Source organism: Vulpes lagopus, chromosome 1, assembly GCF_018345385.1.
Source record: "Vulpes lagopus strain Blue_001 chromosome 1, ASM1834538v1, whole genome shotgun sequence".
Lineage (NCBI taxonomy): Eukaryota > Metazoa > Chordata > Mammalia > Carnivora > Canidae > Vulpes > Vulpes lagopus.
In genome coordinates this window covers 60452485-60476368 of record NC_054824.1, presented here as the reverse complement: position 1 = coordinate 60476368, position 23884 = coordinate 60452485, and the positions used below count along the sequence as shown (strand labels likewise).

Here is a 23884-nt window from a genome sequence, read left to right as displayed (position 1 = left end):
AGCTGGGCTGTGCTCCGCCGTATATAGAGCGACCGGGGGCGCACAGCCGCTCTCTTGAGTCACCCCCGCGCAGCCTTGGTTCGGCGTCGTAGCCGGACGCAGCCCCTGCCCGCCGTGGTCTGTAGTGCTTGCAGCTCTTCTCCTTTAAGGTAAAGTCGTAGCTGTTTCCAGGTTTTCCTGTCTGGAGTGCTCTCTTGAGTCGCTCCCGTTCCTCGTTTCTTTTCTAAAGCCTGGGTTGTGTAGAGTGGGAGCGGCCTGTGGGATAGGACGACTCCAGCTGCTTCCGGGGGTGGCCGGGAGGGGGACCGCGAAGTAGACTTGCTTTCTCACCCGTGCCTGGTGGCGGGCGTCCCCGCGGGCGGCGCCTGGCGCTGGGGGAGGTGGGCCGCGGAGCGGGCTGGGGGTGGTGGGCAGCTGCACGTGGTGTCCGCGCCGGCCCGGGACGCTGCCATGTTTGCCCCTCCACTTCCGGACGCGGCTACGGGGCGCCGGAGGGTCCCCGCGCGTTGTGGGTGTGCGCGCTGGACGTGACTCAGCACAGCGCGGGGCTGGCCTGCCTGTGCCATCTGTCCCCTGGGACGTGTTTTGCAAGGGTTTTCGTTTTTTTTTTCTGTGACCTTCGGCGAGCAACGTTTTACGGCGGTCTCTGGCCCATAGTGCTTCCTCTCCTTCTAGATCTTTCCTGCAGTGTCGGTGTGGGGGAGGGAAGAGGAGGGGGCAAGCTCTGGAAGATTCATGGGCCCTTTCCTCCCCCGCCTCTCCGAAGAGCTGAGATTGTTCTGGAAGCTTCTGGAACCCGGCGCCCCGCCCTGGTGCCCGGATGCTGGGGCGAAGGGAGGCTGCGCGGTGGCGCCCCCTCCTCGCGTGGCCCTGGCCGACGCACGTCCGGCAGTGACGAGGGTCTGCCCAGCGGACGACGGCCACCATCTTGGTTATGTTTGGTTTGGTCCCATGCTGTAGTCACGTGTGCTGGGGTCGCGATGGAGCTTCTGCCTTAGCGGTTCTTTGTCTCAGCCGCTAGGGCGGGTATCCACCGGCCCCGAGGGTACACGGCCCCTGCGCTCCAGTGTGCTTGATGTGGGAGACCCCCAGCGGGAGAGCCCATTGCGAATTCCTTTTAACCCGAAATTGGTCGCCTCGGGCTATCGTTTGTCCTACCAAAAGAAACAGAACTGTATTCAGTGCTTTTCTCTCGAAAATGCCTGTGTGGGTTATCTGGAGTCCTTTTCGTGTTCCTGGATCCGATCTGCATTTTCAACGAGGTACTCGGTGATGCGGAGTCTGTTGGGTCCCATGGACCACTTAGAGTACTTAGGCTCCAAGGTATTTTCCCAAAGCGCTTTTGACGTTGTGTGTTGTGTTAAAGAAGCTTTTAAAAATTCTTCCTGAATTGGATTTCCACTAAGGATATAGGCTGAAATCATTGAGGGAAAAGTTTTCTAGTTTTTCAGGAATATGTTTGCTATCCAGCCCAAAGCAATTTCAATTAAAATCTGAGTCTTCGTTGTGAGTAGGGTGAATCGGAGTGTTAACCTGTGGGGCCACGCTGTTCTTTTGTAATTCTTGACTGTTCTTATTTTAGATGCCTGAGGAAGTGCACCATGGAGAGGAGGAGGTGGAGACTTTTGCCTTCCAGGCAGAAATTGCCCAGCTCATGTCCCTCATCATCAATACGTTCTATTCTAACAAGGAAATTTTTCTTCGAGAGTTGATCAGTAATGCTTCTGATGTGAGTGTTTTGGGCACTTTCGTTTATGGTTTTTTTTAGCATTCAGGAAAACGGAAAAGGGTTTGGGATTTTACGGGGCTGCTGTTGGAGGGGGCTAAACCTGCTCTAAAAATTTTTTGGTTTACTCTATAGGAATGAGGGAATATGGTAACTCTTAACTGCTGTGGTTCTTAAATCTCAAGTTGAGGAAATCAGAACTGGTGCTACTTGGAAGTTCAAGGTTTTTTTCTGGATGAAGAGGTGAGGTGAGCTTTAGGAAGTGGAAATGTAAAGTTGAAATTTGTGTTTTTAGGCCTTGGACAAGATTCGCTATGAAAGCCTGACAGACCCTTCCAAGTTGGACAGTGGTAAAGAGCTGAAAATTGACATCATCCCTAACCCCCAGGAACGCACCCTGACTCTGGTGGACACAGGCATTGGTATGACCAAAGCTGATCTCATAAATAACTTGGGAACCATTGCCAAGTCTGGCACTAAAGCATTCATGGAGGCCCTTCAGGTATGTACTGTTTCACCTAGACAGGCACCATTCATTTTTGTGGATGTTCTTTGGTATGGTTTTTTGTTTATTTTAACTTGTGTTTGACTTTAAAATTTTCTGGCAGGCTGGTGCAGACATCTCCATGATTGGACAGTTTGGTGTCGGCTTTTATTCTGCTTATCTGGTGGCAGAGAAAGTGGTTGTTATCACAAAGCACAATGATGATGAGCAGTATGCGTGGGAGTCTTCTGCTGGGGGCTCTTTCACTGTACGTGCAGACCATGGTAAGTTGAGGTTCTTGTTTGGGTTAGAATTCTGGGGAAGTCTATAATCTAGATCTTACTAAGTATGTTGTCTGTAGTTGGTTTTTTGTTATAATTCTGCTTTTAGTTTTGTGTCCTTATGTTGTCTTGACTGATGTTTCCTAGGTGAGCCCATTGGCCGGGGTACCAAAGTGATCCTCCATCTTAAAGAAGACCAAACAGAATATTTAGAGGAGAGACGTGTCAAAGAAGTGGTGAAGAAGCACTCCCAGTTCATAGGTTATCCCATCACTCTTTATGTGAGTATGGACTGGTAATCGTCACGTGTATGATGTCTGGCGTTCTGGAGGATTGCATGGTCCCCAATTTTGGGTGTTCTGTATTCTGGAACTTTTTTTTTTTTTTTTTTTGGGTACTTCAGTTGGAGAAGGAACGAGAGAAGGAAATTAGTGATGATGAGGCAGAGGAGGAGAAAGGGGAGAAAGAAGAGGAAGATAAAGATGATGAGGAGAAACCCAAGATTGAAGATGTGGGTTCAGATGAGGAGGATGATAGTGGGAAGGACAAGAAAAAAAAGACCAAGAAGATTAAGGAAAAATACATTGATCAAGAAGAACTGAACAAGACCAAGCCCATTTGGACCAGAAACCCTGATGACATCACCCAAGAGGAATATGGAGAGTTTTACAAGAGCCTTACTAATGACTGGGAAGATCACCTGGCAGTCAAGGTGAGCCAGCCATGCGTGCTGACCCAATAGGAAGAGCAAGCAGAGGGTGTTGCTGTGGTAGACCGGTGGAATTTGTTCAACTGGTTGGTAGGTGGGATCTGAATGCCATGGAGTCCTGTCCATTCACTTACTGGGGACACTTTGGTAAAGAGAGACATCCTTTCCAGTGACCCCACTTAGTTTCTATGGCAGGTTCTTGATGGGATTGTTTTCTCATTGATCTAAGGGTTATACGTAGCTGTGCCATTGTAGGTTAATTTAGGGTAAAAGGTTAGTTTTTTGAAGATACTATATTTGAGTAGCAAGTGAAAGAGGATAAAGAGAGCAAGAGCAGCGGGGGAGGGGAGGACTGAGCAGGGAGCCCCTGGCAGGGCTCGATCCCAGGATCACGACCTGAGCCAAAGTGAGATGCTTAACTGACAGGCATCCAGGTACCCCACTTTAACAGCTGTCTTAGGGCATCTTTTCTATCCTTGGTGATTAGGGAAGATCTATCTTGTGAACGATTTAATAATCTAATACTACTGGGAGTAAACACTTCTTAAAATATGTTACTGGTTTATTTTGAATTTTTTGCAGCACTTCTCTGTAGAAGGTCAGCTGGAATTCAGGGCATTGCTGTTCATCCCTCGTCGGGCTCCTTTTGACCTCTTTGAGAACAAGAAGAAAAAGAACAATATCAAACTGTATGTCCGTCGTGTGTTTATCATGGACAGCTGTGATGAATTGATACCAGAGTATCTGAGTGAGTATTCTCTTGGGTATTCTCTCTTAGTTGGGTAAGTCCTGTGAAGTTTCCTCAGCATTCTCAAAGACTTGAGGTCTTTTCATTTTCTAAAAAAGAAAGAAAAAAATCTTCATTGTAGCTAACATGACTAGTAAGGGTTCAGTGACAAAATGGGTCCTATTGAATTTACATAATCTTGCATAGTTTATTTTTAACTGTTTTCTCCCTGGTGGATTACAGACTTCATCCGTGGTGTGGTTGACTCCGAGGACCTGCCCCTGAACATCTCCCGAGAAATGCTCCAGCAGAGCAAAATCTTGAAGGTCATTCGCAAAAATATTGTGAAGAAGTGCCTTGAGCTCTTCTCTGAATTGGCAGAAGACAAGGAGAACTATAAGAAATTCTATGAGGCGTTCTCTAAAAACCTAAAGGTACAGAAGCAACAGATTGTTATTGAATATTCATGGTGGAGGATTTTTTAAATTCACGTACAAGGTAATGTTATTTAGAAATAAAATTGTTTTTTTTCTTACCCGGAAGCTTGGAATCCATGAAGATTCCACTAACCGGCGCCGCCTTTCTGAGCTGCTGCGTTACCACACTTCCCAATCTGGAGATGAGATGACTTCTCTTTCAGAGTATGTGTCCCGTATGAAGGAGACTCAGAAGTCCATCTATTACATCACTGGTGCGTTGGAGCTTGGGTCTGATCAAAGGCTCTAAGGGTGAAAGGAAGGGAGGACATTTGGGAATCTCTGGGAGCTGGCAGGAGGCGACATTCTGACCCGAGTCACACTCCATAACCCTACAGGTGAGAGCAAAGAGCAGGTTGCCAACTCCGCTTTTGTGGAGCGAGTGCGGAAACGGGGCTTCGAGGTAGTGTATATGACAGAGCCTATCGACGAGTACTGCGTGCAACAACTCAAGGAGTTTGATGGGAAGAGTCTGGTCTCAGTTACCAAGGAGGGCCTGGAGTTGCCTGAGGATGAAGAGGAGAAGAAGAAAATGGAGGAGAGCAAGGCCAAGTTCGAGAATCTCTGCAAACTCATGAAGGAAATCTTGGATAAGAAGGTTGAAAAGGTGAGCAACTCTGGGAGTAGGGCATGTGTATTATAAACAAGTGCTCTCAGAATCTTATAGCATTACATAATTAGGTTTATTTGTCAAGATTGTATTTATTTATTCATGAGAGACACACAGGCAGAGGGAGAAGCCGTCTCCATGCAGGGATCCTGATGTGGGACTTGACCCCAGGACTCCAGGATCATGCCCTGGGCTGAAGGCAGGCACTAAACCACTGAGCCACCCAGGGATCCCAATTAGTTGTACAGAGCCTAATTGGCTTCCAGCTTTCTGGCCTTTTTGCTGTTTTTACTAGGCAGGTTTAAAGTTGGTATTTCTGTAATGTCTGGCGGAGATTTAGCTTTGAGGGTTTTTTTCTTTTTTCTTTTTTTTAAGATTTTATTTATTCATGAGAGAGGCAGAGAGACAGGCAGAAGGAGAAGCCATCTCCATGCAGGGGTCCCGATGTGGGACTCGACCTCAGGACTCTCCAGGATCATGCCCTCGGCTGGAAGGCAGGCACTAAACTGCTGAGCCACCTAGGCCACCCAGGGATCCCAGATTTTTCTTTTAATATTTCATTCATTTATGAGAGAGGCAGAGACCTGGAGACGCAGGTTCCCTGCAGGGACTCCGATGCAGGACTCAATCCCAGGACCACGCCTTGAGCTGAAGGCTGATGCTCAGATCCTGAGCCACCTAGGCATCCCTAGCTTTGAGTTTTTGAGTAGAACTTAACATATAGTCATTTTGGGCTGGAAATGATAATCTGAGGCACCATCAATGGGAGTTTCTGTGACTGTCTACAGGTGACCATCTCCAACAGGCTGGTGTCTTCACCCTGCTGCATCGTGACTAGCACTTATGGCTGGACTGCCAACATGGAGCGGATCATGAAAGCCCAGGCACTCCGGGACAACTCTACAATGGGCTATATGATGGCCAAAAAGCATCTGGAGATCAACCCTGACCACCCCATTGTGGAGACACTGCGGCAGAAGGCAGAGGCAGACAAGAACGACAAGGCTGTCAAGGACCTGGTGGTGCTACTGTTTGAAACAGCTCTACTCTCCTCCGGCTTCTCACTGGAGGATCCCCAGACTCACTCCAACCGCATTTACCGCATGATCAAGCTAGGCCTGGGTGGGTGCCCATTACCAGAGTGTGACAAGGAACTGGGGAGCTGGTCTCACGGGGGACAAAGATGATTTACTGGTATTTGGATCAAAGTTCACAGGCCTTTTTTATTTTCTAGGCATCGATGAAGATGAAGTGGCAGCGGAAGAACCCAGTGCTGCTGTTCCTGATGAGATCCCTCCACTTGAGGGTGATGAGGATGCCTCTCGCATGGAAGAAGTCGATTAATTTCTCCTTGCAGACCTTGTGCCCTCTGTATAGTGTCCCCATGGCTCCCCAGCAGCCCTGAGTGGCCCCGGTTCACCTGGTTCCCTCTGCTGATGTCTAGTGGATTTTTTTTTTCCCCTCCTGTCTTTGTTAGAGGCAGGATAGAAGGGCCTTAAGCCCTAGCCCTCATGACATTTGACAAGGGGTTTGGATGTGTTATTGTGGTGTTTGTTTATTTTGTTCTGAGATTAAAGTATGCAAAATAAAGAAGATACAGTTTTATACAGTTATGCTCTCCCTTGTAAAGTGGATCTCCTGCTTTTTGGTTTCCTTAGCTTCTCTGTCCCAAGCTTTACCTGGTCATTGTTCAGGTACATTGAAAGCTAAGGTCACCTATAGCCATTTAGCACTTTTCAAGTCACCCAACATTGCGCCTCAAACCAGCATGTGTAACACTATACCCTTTATATCCATCCCCTTCCTAAAGCATACACTTCAGTCAACCAAAACACCGGACTTTAAAGCCCATTGCAGCAGTTTAATTTAATAAAATAAAATTATAAGAGCAAAAAGTTACATTTCCAAGGTACCAAAACCTGCAACTGGCTCTTTGAGCAGAGCCTAGGGATCCAGGAGCAGAGGGTGGCATCACTGGGCAGGGTTCTCCCATCCCCCTCCTCCAGCACAGCACCCGCTTTCAGGGACTCCTGGGAAAGCAGCACTTGGAGCCTACAACACTTGTGCTTTTCTCACCAGAGTAAGAACTGTAGGTCTCTGGGAGTCTGCAAGGGTGGGCTGTTCAGGGTAGGGGACAAGCACTGGTGAGGTGTTGGAGCCCATAGGGCAAGACTTCAGGGAATTCGAGGGGGTGGAGGCTTTGGAAGGTCCCTCTGTCTTCTCAGCATCCCTCCACACTGAGGACGGTCCTCTACCCTTGGGCTCAGAAGAATCCCTACTAGAGAACGGGGGACTTAAGGCAAAGGAGAAGGCTGCCTCTTGGACTCAACCCCAACCTGCAGAGCTGATTGTGATACTGAGAAAAAAACTGCCCTTGAGTGGACCGCCTCAGAAGTTTACAGTAGGAGAGGAAAATCGTAAGGTGAGGGTCCTCTTCGGTGTCCCCCCTCAGGCCCTTCAAACTTTTTGCACAGGGGACTCCACAGGCACAGCCTTCTTTCCCCGTTGCTTTAGACGGCCCCGGGCATAGACTCTGAGCAGGAGGGCTGCAAAGACCACAGCCACCCCCAGGCCCCCCACCACAGTGACAGTGTGGCCATAGAGAAGGCAGGAGAGGAGGATGGCAAAGGCCTGGCGGAGGGTCATGATGATGGTGAAGATGGCAGCCCCAAACTGCCCTATGGTGTAGAAGATGAAGAGCTGGCCACATGCAGAGCAGATAGAGAGCAGCAGGGCATGTGCAGCAAATTCACTGTGTCGCCCCATGAAGCGGGTCCCCTCCAGGAGGGCCCCCTGCTCTAGCAGCGAGCCCACGGTGAAGAGGCAGGAGAATAAGTTGACCCCGAACATCATCTGCACCGAAGACATCTTATAGGCAAACAGGGCATCCTGCCAGTTTGAGGTGAAGCTGTCAAAGGCAATATAGCCTGCCAGGAGGATGAGGCCTGACAGCGTGGTGGCTGGGGAGCTGCGGGGCTCTGGTCCACTGGACAGCAGAAACATGCTGACCCCAATGGAGATGAGGCCGGCCGTCAGGTATTCCCAGTGTTCGTAGCTGCGCCGTGACACCAGCTTTCCCATGAGCATGACTGGGATCACCTTAGAGGCCTTGGCCAGCACCTGGGTGGGGAAGCTGACGAACTTGAGGGCTTCGTACTGACACCAGCTGCTAAGCACGTTTGACAGGCTGGCAAAGGAGTACCGGTACATGGGCGCCCCATGGCGGGGCTGCTTGCAGAGGACGCAGTAGAGGCCAGCTACGATCAGCGCCAGCACTCGGTTCATTAGCACCAGGAACTGTGAGTCTGTGAAGCGCTCACCTGGCGATGTAGCAGTAGCCCCATAGCTGCGGGTCATCACTCTTTCCTGCAGCACTCCCCAGGTCAGATAAGACACCTAGGTAGGGGAGGATGAGGACAGGAGAGAAGATGAGCAAGAAAAGGAAAACGTGGACAAAAAAGGATCGTGACAACCTCCGTCTTCCTCAAGTGTCTAAATGATTTAAAGGACGGCATATATATTTGCTCCCTCTAGTAATTAGAAGTTTCTTCTCCTCTCCCAAACCTGCATTCACTTCGTTTGACACATTCAAGCATGTGTCAAACACTTAAAACGACAAATGCTTTAGGACTGTCCAGATCCTATTCGCCCCACCTGAGGGTATGTTAAAGCTGGCACCATCCCAGGTATCTTCCTATCTATTCTCAATTCAGGGAGTAGAAAAATGGGACACCTGTTAGCATGTGCAGAACTAGTAGTGCCCACCCCAAAGTGCCAAGAGCTCAGTATCTTAGCTCCTGCTCATATGTCGTGTGGGGAGGAGGGAAGGCTGAACGGCTTCCTTAAACTTTGATTAGTGGGTTAACAGTATATGAGACACATCATTGCAGGGGAAAGTGTAGTAACAGCACAGAAGACGTAACAGAAAAGAGGGTAAGAAAGAGGCAAAAACAAGACAGCATTTCCTCCACCCACTTCTCAGAAGATGATGGTACCGTGTGCCCCTGGGAGGAGGGGGGCCACACTAGCCAGCAAACTGTTGGGACTGGTAGGGTGAAAACTCTGGTTCCACACAGTCCCTTGTCCACCAGGACCCAACCCAGGGAGAGAAGCGAAGCCCACCTGCCTACCTACCTGGAGCCCCGCAGCACAGAAGAGCAGCTTCAGGGCTTGCCAAGTGGGAGTGGTCTCCGCAGGCTCAGTCCTCGAAGTCAGAGGGACCTCGTCAGAGGCCTTGGGCTCATTGCCAAACACACAAGTTTTCACCAGGGGGAAGCAGAGACCCCTGCCTAAAAAAAGCACACAAGGTCAAGATCTTATCTCCTCCCCAGCACCTCCCCCTCAGGCCTTCAGGCCTCCCTCCCTCCCTCCCTCCCTTTCCAAGCTACCTCCCTCTTTGGAGTGCTGGCCAGCACTCAAAAAACGGACCTGGCGCGCTAACCCCACCCTTTCTGGACACACCTGTCTCCAGGTAGTTCTTCCGCCTGAAGTACTGCACCATCAGGTAGCCGGGGACCATAAAGCTGGCATAGCCAGCAGCGTTCACCAGAAAGCGGAAGAACCACAGCTGCGTCCATGACTCTGGAAGGGCTTCGGGGGTCTCCCCCCCTGCCCCCAGGGAGGGGAGCGCAGCCAGCACCACCACTGCCCACCACCTGCGGGGACAGCGGACGTCAGGGTCAGGGTCAGGGTCAGGGTCAGGGTCCAGCTCCTCAGGCGCTCGGCCCTCGGGAGGGGAGAACTGGAGAAGGGCCCAGAGTCTCCCCGCCCCCCTCAGCTGCAGCCCGGCCCGGACAAAGAGCCTCTCTCTCTCCTGGGGGGCGGGGGAGGCCGGCGCGGGCCGGCGGGGCTCCCTCCCTCCTCCCGGGGCCGCCCCGCCCCTGTGACCACACAGGTTCCCTCTGTTCCCTCCAGCGCTCGCCGGCCGCCCGGGCCACAGGCGGCGCCCCCTCCTCGCGCCCCGCCCTCCAGGATCCGGGAGCGCCCCGGCGCCCGAGTCCTCCGCCCCGACGCCCCCGGACCCCGGCGGCAGCTCGCGCCCACGCCGCGCCCTCCCCGCCGGCCCCGCTCCGCGCCCCGCGCCCCGCGCCCCGCTCCGCGCCCCGCTCCGGCCGCGGGGCAGCCCGACCCCTCCGGCCCGGCAGCGGCAGTCACGTGGCCCGGGGCCCGGTCACGTGGGCCCGCCGCTCCCCTAGCCCCCCACCTGGCGTCCATGGTCCGGGCCGCGTGGGGCGGAGGGGGCCGGGGAATGCGGTCCCCGGGCCGCGCGCTCCCTCCGCTCCCGACGCCGCCTCCAGCAGCGGCCAGTGAGCGAGCGGCTGGCGGAAGTGCCGCGCTCTTCCCGCCTCCCTCCCCGCGGCCGCCCCTCCGCCCCCAGCCGCGACCACGCAGCGCCCCGGGCCGCCGGCGGCCCACAGCGCCCCCGTGCGGCCCGGAGGGAGGCGCGGCGCGGGAGCCGAGAGCCGGGCTGCCCCGGGCGGGGCGCTCGTCCCCTTCGCCCTTAGCCCTCGCCACCAACCAGGGAGGTGCCCCCTGTCATCTCAGGACGGGGACAGAGATTCTGCGTCCCACTCCCTCGTGCTACCCCTTTGCCGGTTTCTGCCAGGAAGATCCCTCCCGTTCTTGGCTGGGCTGCAAGGCCGCCCCCCAACAAGCCTGGACCTTGGAGGCGCTGCACGACCTGGCTCTTCCACGTCGCCCGCTCACGCAGCCTCTGCGGGGTCGCACTGGCCCGCCCTGAGGTCCTCTCATTCACCAGGGGACCAGGGGCCTTCCCCCTGAACGCCCTCCCCGCGTCCCGTCCCCGTCCCCGTCCCGCTCTCCTCCTCCGGTCCAGGCGCAGATCTCACCTCCCAGAGCTCCCTGGACTACCCAAAGAAAGGCCCCCAGCGCCTCGGCTTCTTCTCACTTGGCTTTTCCTTCACAGCATCCACCGCAACACGTAATTACATATTTATTTGGGTGTTTATGATTTTAATTGCTGTCTCACTCACTAGACTGGAAGATCCAAGTGGCCAGGGACTGTGTTGGTCTATTCCCCCTTCCACGTACTGACCATATTCATCTAACAGGGACTTCAAATACGTGTGGAATGAAAGGAAAAACATACAGAACCGTCCTTTGTGTTACTAGCCTTCTCTCCAAGCTCCTCCAGGGCAGTGAGGAGCACCCCCCTACTCCCCAGGGATCTTCTCATTTCACCTATTTATCCTTCGGTTTTCACAGAAAGGCCAAGGTTTTGTGCTAGACAGAGAGGCCTGAGGACTCTTAGCTCTTCCCCCTCCCCACACACACAACACACACCTAGCAAGGTCCTACCCTGCTCAGGTGGCAATTTCCTTTTCCTTGCCTCTACCATCAAGTCACAAAGCAGGCCTATCTAAAAATCCCCAATGCACACAGGCATGCACATGCGCAAAACAACTCGGGGGGGGGGGGCATTTTCAAGGTCTCTGCTGTTTTAGTGTCATGTTATTGAAACTTCCCCTTCCCCAAAGGCTCAGTTCAGGGCCTTCTGTGTGAAGTCTTTAAACAACAATGTTTACAAGTCCTCAACAGCAGTGAGATGGAACCCATCAGGGTCCTCTTGCTGATTTGTTTCTCTCCTCACTCCAGAGAGTCCATGTTTTACTACTGGTTGGCAGTGTCAGGCTGACCCAACCTGGGTAGAAACAAGAGCCCCTGCCATCTTCTAGAAGCAGACAGGCTTCGCCCAGGATACCTGGGGTTCTGGGAGTCTTCAAGGATCTCCATCCACCAAGGAAGGTCTTCCTTCCAGACTGGCCTTCTCTCACTTGTGATCACTCCTCTTAGCTCAGGACTGTGCAGGGCCCCAGGCTGTGGCCTCAGCAGTCCCCGGGATGCCAGGAGGGCACACTGTCTGGGCCCCATACACAGCAGCTATGGCCCCAAATTCCACATGGGAAGAGATGGAGTCTCCTCTGGGGCCCCAGACTCTGCCCTGGCTTCAGTCGGCACACAGCAGTGGCTTCCCAGAGATCTTCAGGTCATCAAAGGGCAAAAGAGCAAAGGGCTGAGGAAGAGAATGGAGAGAAGCAAGATCAGGGCTCATGGGAAAAAGGCAGCAGTGGCGGAAGGGAGCTGGGGAGACAGATGGGCTTTTCCTCTCCACTGAATGACGGTTCATTGGGAAACAAATCTTCCTACTAATACCCCAAATAGTGGCCCCTCTGAGCTAGGGAGAGGCCTGAAGCCTCAGGCAAGCCCTCACTATTCTAAGATAATGTCAGAATATCAGAGCTAACAAGGCCCCCAGAGGTAATCTAGCCCAAGGTTTTTTTTTGGGGGGGGGGGATTTATGAAACATTTTGAATATTATTTTAGGTAGGCCCTAGGCCCAATATGAGGCTTGAACTCATGACCCTGAGATCAAGAATCACCTGCTCTACTGACTGAGACAGCTGGGCGCCCCTGAATACTGTTTTACATTGAACACTTTAGATTTTTTTTTTTTTTTAATACTCATGAGAGACACACAGAGGGAGGCAGAGACACAGGCAGAAGGAGAAGCAGGCTCCATGCAGGGAGCCTGATGTGGGACTCGATCCTGGGTCTCCAGGATCACGCCCTGGGCTGAAGGCAGGTGCTAAACTGCTGAGCCACCTGGGCTGCCCTACATTGAACACTTTAAAATGGGAAAGACCATACAGTAAATCTAGGTTCCATCTCTCTTTAAAATTTCCAAGACCTGTGACACCTGGCTGGCTTGGTGGTTGAGCATCTGCCTTTGGCTTAGGTCACGAACTTGGGGTTCTTGGGATTGAGTCCCATGTAGGGCTTCCCACAGAGATCCTGCTTCTCCCTCTGCCTATGTCTCTGCCTCTCTATGTCTCTCATGAATAAATAAAATCTTAAAAAAATATATTCCAAGACCTGTTAGTACTAGGCCTACATTCCTCCTCTGCAACTATCTGCTGAAGCCAAGTAGAGTGACCCTTGGGCATAGACTCTGATTTCCTGGAGGCCCCCAGGTCTTACAACTAGCCTGCCTCGCTGATCCACTGTAGCTGCAGGGCGCCTGTCAGAGCCCAAGTTTGAGCTCCTTGGTCTTGACTGACTAAGAAGACAGGCTGGGGGAGAGGCAGAGGCTTGCCCAAGGTCCCACAGCTGGTGAGTGGCTGAGTCACAGATTAAACCCAGGGATCCCAACCCCTCGGCCCTCTCAGCTGTTAACAGCTGTTAACCCTCTGCTGTGGGTCCAGGGTCCCAGAGAGCAGAGCTGAGCCTGTGCCTCTTACGTCCTCAGCCAGGTCCTGGGGAGTCTCGTCCTCCACGTTCCGCAGCAGGGAGTCGGCGCCTGCTTCACACAGAGTGGATGAGATGCTGCTGAGGCCCCGACCTGCCGCAAGGTGCAGGGGTGTGCACCCATTGAGCATGCGGGCGTCTACGCGGGCACCAGCCTGGAGCAGGAACTGCACCAGCCCCCGCTCCTGGGTCTCCACAGCTAGGTGCAGCGCTGTCTTTCCACTTGTACCCTCCTGGAGGGGAATAAGAGTGTCAGCCTAGTCAGCCCAGGGCCTCTAGAGGAATCATGCTGCACTGGGGCTCTGGATAGGAGGGTGGAGTGCCACCACTCCTGACTGCTGGGAACACCCCCCTCCCTGGGGCTGGGGCAGGCGGTGGGACAGGCCCCCTCACCTGCGTATCAATGTCAGCTCCGTAATGAAGCAGTAGTTCCATGAGTGGTCGGTTTCTCTGCAGGGTGGCGATGTGGAGACAGGCCAGACCTGGGATGGGGTGAGGGTGGGTGTTGCTAATCTGCATAGACCAACCCTCTCTCCCCCTCCTTCAGGGACCTCCCTACCCCTCAGCCCCAAGGGACTGACTGCCCACTCAGTGCCTCTGATCACAGGACTGTTAAAACACAAACCTAAAAAACCCCCTCAAAAGTCTGAGGGGAAAGGAACTCAAAGTTTCCACCTTTTCAGAGTCATGTTATTGAAACTTTCATGCTTCAGGGGTTAGGTTGCCCAGTGACACCCCACATACACACACCCTCCCCCAACACACATACCCCTCCCCCATTCTCTCTCCCCCTCCCCCCACCTCTCAAACTCCACCTGCCTTCAAGCCCTGTCCAAAAAGCCACTTGCTTCAGAGCTCTCCAGGATCCCCAGGCCCCAGGCCCCTCCCTAGGGGCCACCTCCTGCCCTGTGCTCCCCTAGCCTTTCTTCTATTTCCTTTCTGGCGTGGACCTCCCTCTGCCTACACAACTAGATTCAAAGTGATATCCCTCATCTCCTTCAAGTCTCTGCTCAAACGTCCCTGCTTCTTGAGGGTTTCCCTGGCCATTCTCTTTCAAAATCACACCCACGCCCCCGTCCTTCACGTTCTAGTTCTCACTCTGCTCTACTTTTTCCTGCAGCACTTACTGCTTGTTAACCTACTAAGGAACTCACTGCTTAGATTTATTGTTGGCCTCAATCATCCTCTGTTTTGTTCACAGATGCAAGTCCAGCTCCTGGAATAATGTCTGGCACATAGAAGGCCCTCAGTACATTTTTGTTACATGAATTAATGAGTTCATCTAATCTCTGTTACATTCAATATCTCTTTTTTTATTTTTATTTTTATTTATTTATTTTTAAAGATTTATTTATTTATTTATGATGGGTGGGGGGTGGGCAGAGATTCAGGCAGAGGGAGAAGCAGGCTCCACGCCTGGAGCCTGATGTGGGACTTGATCCCGGGACTCCAGGATCTCACCCTGGGCCAAAGGCAGGCGCCAAACCACTGAGCCACCCAGGGATCCCCATATCTCTTTTTTTTTAAAAGATTTTATTTATTTATTTATTTGGCAGAGATAGAACCAGAGAGCACAAGCAGGGGGAGTGGCAGAGGGAGAGGGAGGAGGAGACTCCCCACTGTGCAGAGAACCTGATGCAAGGCTAGATCCCAGGACCCTGGGATCATGACCTGAGCCAAAGATAGACACTTAACAGACTGAGCCACCCAGGCGCCCCTACACTAAATATTTCAAGGAGAAGGTTTAGCTCTCTGTTTTGCACATGGTAGGCTCTTAGTAAATTCTAAATCAAATTCATTCATTCAGCAAAGATGTACTGAGTACCCATGTGCTTAGAACGGGAGGTACACTGATGGACACGCCGTGCGCCTCCTTTTCCTGAGAGTGGAGTCCATCTCCTGCCGCTACTCATCCCACGAACCCCGAGGCAGGCTGCCCATACCTTGCCAGTTTTGCAGCTGGAGGTCCAGGGAGTGAGGTGGTCCTCGGCCTGGCTCTGGCCGCCCCTCCAGCAGGCAGCGGGCACAGGCCAGGTGCTGGCGCTGACAGGCCACATGTAGCGCTGTGTCACCATGTCGATCCTGTAGCACCCGACTGGCCCCCTTTAGCACTAGGGCCTGAACCGCACCAGGCTGGTCCAGATGTACAGCTAGATGGAGTGCTGTCTGTAGGCACAAAGGATCACAGGGCTATTGTAGCACACTCCTACATCTGGGGACATGTTAGGGCAGACCCAGGAATTACCAGCTGCTGGTACCTTCCCTGAGGGCAGCTTATAAAGGCTATGGCCCTGGGCTTCCACAGAAATGCTACCAAATCCTTCCCTCTGTCACCACCCACCAAGCTATTGGGACCCCTAGTTCTGGAGGCAGGCTGAGCGAAGTGGGTCCCTGCTCTCTTGCAGATCTCCTTAGCCCCTGGAGTAAGGACAGATGGGGGCGGGGCCTACCCTCTCACCATCTGGGGAGATCTCTGTTATCCCCAGGGGCCAGGTGACAAGGAAGGGTTGGAGGGAGAAAAGACAGAGGTACCAGGCAATCCACCTGGCGTACTCCTTTTTTTTTTTTTTAATTTTTATTTATTTATGATAGTCACACAGAGAGAGAGAGAAAGGCAGAGACAAAGGCAGAGGGAGAAGCAGGCTCCATGCACCGGGAGCCCGACGTGGGATTTGATCCCGGGTCTCCAGGATTGCGCCCTGGGCCAAAGGCAGGCGCTAAACTGCTGCGCCACCCAGGGATCCCACATACTCCTTTTTTAAGGCTCCAGGAAGATGCCACCTCCTGTATTAGGCCTTCCCTGGCTGTTCCCCGCAGACACCAGATCCCACAGCAGCTGGTATGTGTCTCTATCACCACTTTTGTCACCATGCTATGTAATTAGTTTGACATGAGTCCCCTAGCCCAGGCTCAAGCACCTTGTGGGCAGAGGCTGTGTCTTACTCATGTCTGCATCACTGGCTTCTATCCCCATGTCTGGCATATGGTTTCCTGAGTGTGAAGCCTATGTATGCTTGTGTGGCTGCTGGGAACAGCAGGTACGGGTATCTGGGCATAGCCCACCCTCTCCATCTACCCACCCACCTGGTAAAGGTTGTTCTGAATGTCCAGGACCTCCTGGGGCAGCAGAGCCAGGCAACAGAGCAGCACAGCTGGGGCCTCGTGAATCACTGCCAGGTGGACCAGCCTGGGAGGGGGACACAGCAAGAATAGGGGCTAGTGTTAGGGCTCAGGCCCTAAATAGTGAGCTAGGCTTCTGGGATTAGAAGGAAGAACACATCAATGTCTCAGAAGCCAGCCGTGGGGTAGGTGTAGGAAGTGAGAGTCTGGGCCAGGAAGTGAGGGTTGGTGAGGGAAGCCAGGATCCGGGGGCTGGGAGCTCCAAGTTCCCATCGCTGGCATTCAGGAGGGCCTTAGCCCAGTGGTAGCGTGGGCCAGGTGCTGATGGGACTCCGTCCTTCCTGTTCGGCCCGCCCACACCCCACTCTCCCTCTGGCCCCAGGGCCCTGCCAGGCTGGCTGCAGCTCAAAGCCAAACTGAAAGCTGCCGGGGTAGCACAGGGGTGGTTTCCGGGGCTGAGCTCCCCACCTCCGCCAACCTCGACAAGGAGGACTGAGAGGGGAGGCGTGGGATCACCTCAACTCCCAGCAACTCAATGTTACACATTCCAGGGGAGAGAAAAGAGAAGCTCTTGGAAGTGGAGCAAGGAGACAGCGAGGCATCCTGTCCTGCTGCCCATCCCAGGGGAATCAGGAGGGCCACTCTTCACACAGAAGGGACTGGGTGGGGCCTGACCAGAGGCCCTCTGCTCTGCATATGCTTCCAAGGGGAGGTCTGTGGTGTGCAGAAAATGTGTGTCTGTTGGGGGCCAAAGAGCCTTCACCTCTTGCTAGGGTGGGAGGGGGCAGCTGGGAGGGGAAGTTCCAGTCCTGGGGTTTCCCCACATCAGGTGGGGAAAATGAAAGCCAGAGCTAGAAGGTGGAGGCCAGGACAGCTGCCTTGGGGCATTTACTGCCCAGAAGGGGTAGTTTGGGTAAAGGCCTCTCTGGGCCCTGGAGGGGGCTGCTCAGGCCAGAGGCGGGTAAGGCTTGGTGGCAGGAGGCAGGAGAGGCCCAGGAGAGAGTGGCAGAGGGAGGGAGGGCGGAGGAACCGCTCTGGAAATCCCCTCGGCCAGGGCCTGTTCTGTAGGTCACATTCCTGCAGCCACCTCCCTCTCTCCCTGTCTCCCCTCCTCCCACTTCCTCTTTCCACTTCCAGAAGGCCAGACACCTCTGAGGGAAGAGAGTGCCCCCTCCTCTCTTGGGACCTCCTGGGAAGTCCTGCCACCTCTTCTCCACCTCCCCCTGCCTCCTCTAAACACACCTGTCTCTAACTAGGTAAAGGCTGCAGCTGAGAGGCTGACAAAGGACAGCAGGGTCAGAAGTCTCCAATCCCTAGGCCAAAAGTCAGTCATAGGTATCCACATGGAGCCCCCCCATCTTGATTCTGTGCCTGAGGGCTGGTGATCTGGGCAGGTTACAAAAAGGCCTGGGGTCATTCCTGTCCCACCCACCGGGTCCACTGGCTATCTTTGTCAAAGGCTACCCAGGATTAGGACCTTCCCATCTCCAAAAAGCAGGTCAGGACAGATAACTCCAGCCTCTTCTACTCTCCCCACCCCCATTCGTTCCAGGATCCCTGATCTGGGACCCCAGCTCGCTCCACTCTGTTTCTCACCCCCAAATCCCAGCCACCTCCTCACCTGACACTGTTTCTTCCTCCTAAGGGGCAAATCTTCAAATGGCCAGTCCCTTCCACACAAAGTGCTTCTCTTACTTAAATTGCCTGTCCCCACCCCCACCCCCACAGCCGCCAGGCGCAATCCCCACCAAACTTCACCTGGGCCCAAGAGAGGGAGGGTAAAATAAGGGAATCAGACAGGACAGTGAGGGGGATTTGGGGGATTCAGGAGGTGGAGGGTGTCGGTAAAGCTGACTCTAGCCCTCACTTCCCCTTTCAGAGCAGAGAAGGAAGTAAGCTGGGCAGCCAGCCGCCTGTCTGTCTGTCTGTCTGCTGGGGCAAGAGTGCCCCAGCCTGGCTCACCCCTCTTCCTCACAGCTAGCCTCAGCTCTGCACCCTGGCAGCACCCTCATCCTAAGCTTCCTGACCCCCACCCCCCACTCCTGCACTGGCAACCTGTAACTGGCACCTTTTGTTTCTTGAGACAGGGTATTCTGAGGTCAGGGGCTGGGAATCCCAGATATTGAGCAAACAAAGATGCCTTCTCCCCCAGCAAGGAAAAAAAAAAAAAAAAAAACAAAAAACCTGGACTGGTCAGGGGACTTTTCCCTTCCAAGGGGTGGGTTATTGGGAGGTTTCCGAGCTGCTGGCTGGGGTTCCAGGTGTCTGGTAAGGGCCCTGTCAGCTGTGCCCAGCTCCCAAAGGGAGGGCAGAGAGATGATGCCAGGGCCTCTGGTCCGGGGCTGGCCAGAGCTCAAGAGCGGGCTGGGAGTGAAGCCTGGAGTTTGGAGGAGAGAGTGGGGACTGCCCCTTCCAGCGACGATGTCGTGAGGGATCCGCAGAGTGGGCCCCGGCCTGCTGAAGATCGCGGCAGGCCAGGGCTTAGCGCTGGCCGCAAGGGGTCCCCGCGTCAGCCTGGGGAGACCCCATACTCACGTGTCTCCATCTTCGGAGATGTAAGTGAGCGCTTCCAGCTGCTGAGGGCTCAGCGCCCCCGCGGCCGGGTCCTCGGCCTCCGCGCCCCGCAACAGGGGCAGGGGCTCGGTGAGCGACGAGGAGCCGTAGGTGGAGTCGGTCCGCTCCCCGTCCGTGTCTTCCTTCTCGCGGGGCTGCTCGGCTGTTCCCGGAGGACGCGGCCAGGGCCGGGGGCCGCCGCCATCCGAGGGCCTGGAGGCTGGGGCCGGGGTGGGCTCGGGCAGGGAGCGCAGAGAGCGCAGGGACTCGATGCCCGAATCATACTGGCTCTCGTCTGTCTCGTCCGGCCCCTTCCGCGCCTCCGACATGCCAGGGGTGCTGGCCCGCGGGGGCTGGGGCCGAGCGGGATCCGGCTCCGGGCTCCGCCGCGCCGCCTTTCCGGGTTGCAGGTCCGCCTCGCAGAGCTGGCGCCCGGCCCGGGGTGGCCTCCTGCCCGGACTGCGGGAGCCCGAGGGGTCGGCGGGCAGCGCGGGCAGCGCGGGCGAGGCTCGGAGCGCCGGCGGCTTCCACGGCAGCGGCTACTCCGGCCGCCGGACTGCCCAGTCGGACCCGCTCCCTGGCCCCGCCCCCGGCCCCCGCCCCCGGCCCCGCCCCCGGCAGGCGCTTCCGGGCCGAGGCCCCGCCCCCCGGAATCCCCCTTACCCCGCCCTCTGCGTTGGCTTCCACTCCGGGGTTACCCGGTCCTGAGTCACTCGTGCGTTAATTTACCCATTCATTCATCCATCCATTGATCCAGCCATCCACCATCCATCTATTCATTCATATTTTCCCCTTCTTCCTTCTTTAAGTCCATGCATTTTCTTTCTTTCCTTCCCTTCTTCATTTCTTCATTCATTTTTTTCCCATTCATTCATTCATTTGTTTTTAAAGGAATATTTATTAATCGTCTGCACAGGCTGCAGGGAGAGCATGTAGGTGATGGGATGGCAAAGCTCTGCTTCCTATTGCCTACCCATTTTTCTCAATTTCTGTGGTTTTCTCGTCTATCCGTGCCCAGGAGTTTGGGTAGGGAAAGGGGATACCTATTACCCGTAAACGGGCAGTTCTCCCTTTGGGTCCTGGATAGAGGGTCTCCTGGGTCAACTTCCTAAATCACATAGAACTGGGCGTGAGGATTTTTTTTTAATATTTATTTATTTATTCATGAAAGACAGAGAGAGAGAGGCAGAGACATAGGCAGAGAGAGAAGCAGGCTCCTCATAGGGAGACTGATGCGGGACTCCATCTCAGATCCCGGGATCACGACCTGAGCCCAAGACAGGTGCCCAACCGTTGGGTCACCCAGGCGTCCCTTGATTTTGTTTTTTGAAAGTGAGTTTTCTCAGGCAAGCTCTTGTCTTGAAAAAAAAAAAAAAAAAGCAGAGTGGTCATGTTTTTATTATCTAAAAAAGCAGGGTGGTCATTCTTCACGAGGATGAAACACTGGTTCCAGGCGGTTACAACATCTGGTTACCCCTAGTGGTCAGGGAAGTTTAGTTCCTCATGGTGGGGCCAGGATGGGGAGGCCCCAGACATCCTGGGCCATGCTCTGCTGAGGTCCTCACCACAGCCACAGCCACAATGCCAGCACATCTTTCCTCTTTCCGTGTCCCTCCTTTCCTTGGGCCTAAAGGGCCTACGGAGGTTATAGGCAAGCTCCTCCCACATGGTGAGCTCCAACCCAGTGCCCCATGACTCATCCCCTACTCCAAGTGCCATCAACCCAGGGGCAGCTATGACCTTAGAAGAATCATCCCCAATCATCTCTGGAAAGGAAGGAAGCTGGAGTGAGTGTAGACAGCTACTAACCAGCTTTCCTACTACCTTCTTCTATGCAACCTCATTTATTCATCCATCTATTCATCCATTTGACAAACATGTATGGGGAGTTTCCTATATGCCTGACATTGGTCTTTCTGCTGGAAGCAAAACTGAGTATCATAGTAACAGTAGTAACCAACAACCCCTAACCCTACCCACACTTAAAAATGTCCCCTGGCCCCAGCCTTCAAAAATCTCCCTGTCAATTACAATACAGAGTGCTTGTGCTAAGACAGGAGTGAGAACAGGGTGGTGTGGGGCACACCTTGGGGTCGACTACCCAGTGGGGTGAGGGAAAGGGAAGAGGACTGGGGGGAGAAGAGAGGTATGTAGTGTGTGTGCTTGGTGGGGTGAATGAAGAGAGAAGAGTGGTGGGTACACAGGAGGAGATGCCCCACTGCTCTCCAGCCCCGTGGAGAATCAGAGTGGAGAGGATATGTTGAGCATGAGGCGGTGAAAAACCATGAGGGGAAAGCCCAAGGAAATTGAGGCATCTCCTTCCCTTGAGGTCAGTGTGATTTCAGACGTTTGCAACTTCCTCCCCTGACATGTTCCTCTCTCATCCTCAAAGGCTAGAGCAAAAATACAGTCAGACACTCCAGACCAGACTACTTGGGCTTTCATCTGGCACTATCACATCCCCATCTTAAAGTCTGGAAGCTTAAATCCAGAGAGGTGAGTTGAATTGCCCAAGATCAAATAGAAAGAGCCAAGTTCTCCTGTCCCTAATCCAAAACTTTGAAAAACATGTTCACTGAAACTTCATTTCTTTTATGAAGGCCGGAGGAGTTGGAGCATCTGAAACCACTGCAAAGACACAAGAACTTGGACAGATGCAGACAGAGGCTGAATTTGGGGAAAAAGCTATCCCAATTCAGTCCTACCTCTGGCTCTGAACTCTAACAGGTGTGTAGCAGCCCCTTTTCTGGCCACATGAGGTCAGCATTGAGTCACTCACCGCTTCCAGCACCTTGCCTGCAGTCCGACTGGAAGCCTTCCTGGGGACACTTCAGAATGAGGAGAGGGACCATTTGGAAAGATGACACGGGGACTCTGACTCAGGCCTCACCGTGGCCAGGGCCCTGACTTTGCTCCTTAGCCCCTCCAGTCCTCCTCTCTCCGCTGTTATCTTTTGGTTCCATTTGTAGTACCCCCACTCCCAGCTTCCACCCACCCCAGTTAGGCTCATCTTCAGGAAACAGGCCCGGTTGCCATGGTGACCAGATGGTCAGCTGGCTCCTTCCTCCCCCCTCCCTTCACCCCTCTTTCCTCTGAGCTTCCAAGGAAGGGTTCTGTGTGAATGGAGAAGTGTGTGGGTGGGGGGGGGGGGGAGTTTGTCAGGGGTCTTTTATCTCTTGGAAGCTCTGGGGCTGGCCAAAGGAGTTGGGCCCAGCTCTCCTCCAAAGCCCCCTGCAGTGGATGGGGACAAGGAGTGAGATTACAACTAAATGTGGAGCGTGAGCCTCCTATCTGGGTTAGGAAAGGGCAAGGCTAGGAACTCTGCACTCTTGTCTGTGGTGAGGGCTGAACTAGGTGGACCTGGCTGAGTGAGACCAGAAGAGGGGTTGGAGTTAGATGTGAGGTAGGACTTCCCATAAAGCCTGGATAGGAGACACTGGAGTGAGCCACCAAGTGAGATTCCTCCTCTGCCAAGGGAATGAGGGAGAGGCCAGCCTCTTCAGGACCACACCCTTCCTCTGTTTGGGAGGATTTACCGATGGACTGGTGGTGGAGGATCATGCAGGCTGGAATAGTTCTGAAGCACCTTGCCTGCAAAGAGAAGACTAGAAGCAGGACCAGGAGTGAGTGTGTATGGGATGGGGGTGGGGGGACAGAGGCAGTGGCTATTCAGCCTCAGGTGAGGGGCAGGACCATCCCATCAGCTTAGTGCTCTTGTCCCCTGTCCCAAAGACCAGATTATCCAAAGTTTCCCTTAAACTAACTTCCTGCCCACAAATAGCACCACGGCCTTTGGAATGGGAAAGATCTGGATTCTAGGACTAGCTCTGTGAGTACTAGCAGGTGACCTTGAGTAAGTCACTCATCCTCCCTCTACTTTGGTTCCTTGTGGGTAAATGGGAGAGCAGTTATATGTGTTGAAGACTCTAATGTAGCACAGGGCAGGGTAGGATTCCATAGTGACTGTGCACACACAGATTGAATACACGTAGCCTTTATACTGTTTTATGCTAATGATTGGTACCCCTCCCCATGAGACTTTGTGGTCTTTTAGGGTAGGATATTGTATGTTTCATTTCTGAATAGGGTATACACTAGGTACCTAATACCTGTTTATTGAAGGGATACATCCGGGAGTGAATGAAGGAATAAATGTGTCTTCTTTCAGCCTGTCCCAGGCAGTACATAGGGAAAAGCAGTGTGGGTGGATGGTAGCAAGGGGTAGGCTAACTTGCAGTCACTCCGCTTGGCCTGGGGTCTATGGTTTTTGCCTCCTACACCCACAGAAGGTGGTCAGCGCCTTAGAGATTCTCCAGGCAACTTCCTCACTGCACAGAGCCTTAGAGATGCAGTCAACTCCTTCAATGCACAGATGAGAAGCTAAGGCTTAGAGAGGGGAAGGCACTTGCCCAAGGTCACACAACCTCTTAATGGCAGAGCCAGGATTAAGAATTAGAACTCAGGCCTCCTGATCTCCAGCTGAGGGCAATGTACATGCTTCACTGCTTCTTTGGGGCTGTTCTTCTAGGGAAGGAAGATGGCTTTGTGAAGCCTGGTTCCAACGTCCTCCCCTCTGCCCTCTGCCAGTCCTTTCTCACATCTAGCTCCAATCCTTTTCCCTTTCACCAGATTCCATCTCTGTTCACTTGGAGTCTGGCCTCTGAAGGCTGGCTCCTGCATTAACCCATTACCACCCAACTGGGAATAAGGATCTTCCCTGGGGTTCTCCAAGGTTCAATTTCCTCTCCCCACCCTTGGCCCAGGAACTTGCCGGAACCGAGGATGGGGAGGGATGTTGGCTGAGCCGCTGGCGCCCCCTCCGCGGAGTAGGGACTGAGAGGAGTTGCGGCACGGATCTTCCCAGGATGGGGGGTGGTGGTGCGGTGAGCAGGGCTGGGAGTGGGGAAGGGGTGCGGGGAGCCCCTGTTGCTTC

The 23884-nt window shown here is 53.8% G+C and overlaps 3 protein-coding genes and 1 long non-coding RNA gene across 4 annotated transcripts; 2 read left to right on the top strand and 2 right to left on the bottom strand.

Moving 5' to 3' along the window:
• HSP90AB1 (heat shock protein 90 alpha family class B member 1) lies at positions 1-6622 on the top strand. The gene is made up of 12 exons (XM_041761002.1): positions 1-149; positions 1583-1729; positions 2022-2228; positions 2335-2494; positions 2639-2772; positions 2895-3203; positions 3783-3948; positions 4171-4361; positions 4471-4618; positions 4742-5010; positions 5802-6135; positions 6248-6622. Exons 2-12 carry the CDS (start codon positions 1583-1585, stop codon positions 6355-6357), a joined length of 2175 nt encoding a protein of 724 aa, XP_041616936.1. The 5' UTR covers positions 1-149; the 3' UTR covers positions 6358-6622.
• A 231-nt stretch (positions 6623-6853) lies between these two features.
• On the bottom strand, positions 6854-10367 carry SLC35B2 (solute carrier family 35 member B2). Its single transcript, XM_041761015.1, has 4 exons — positions 10217-10367; positions 9475-9668; positions 9148-9302; positions 6854-8409 (listed from the first exon to the last, which is right to left on the bottom strand). The coding sequence occupies exons 1-4, from the start codon at positions 10225-10227 to the stop codon at positions 7471-7473; spliced, it is 1299 nt and encodes a 432-aa protein (XP_041616949.1). The 5' UTR covers positions 10228-10367; the 3' UTR covers positions 6854-7470.
• Positions 10368-10965: 598 nt separating this feature from the next.
• NFKBIE (NFKB inhibitor epsilon) lies at positions 10966-19534 on the bottom strand. Its single transcript, XM_041759936.1, has 6 exons — positions 18934-19534; positions 16363-16465; positions 15222-15444; positions 13672-13760; positions 13272-13511; positions 10966-12046 (listed from the first exon to the last, which is right to left on the bottom strand). Exons 1-6 carry the CDS (start codon positions 19278-19280, stop codon positions 11981-11983), a joined length of 1068 nt encoding a protein of 355 aa, XP_041615870.1. The 5' UTR covers positions 19281-19534; the 3' UTR covers positions 10966-11980.
• Positions 18267-23688, top strand: LOC121493731. Its single transcript, XR_005988540.1, has 3 exons — positions 18267-18953; positions 21344-21447; positions 21552-23688. It is a non-coding gene; the product is annotated as an uncharacterized LOC121493731 (long non-coding RNA).
• Positions 23689-23884: the final 196 nt, after the last annotated feature.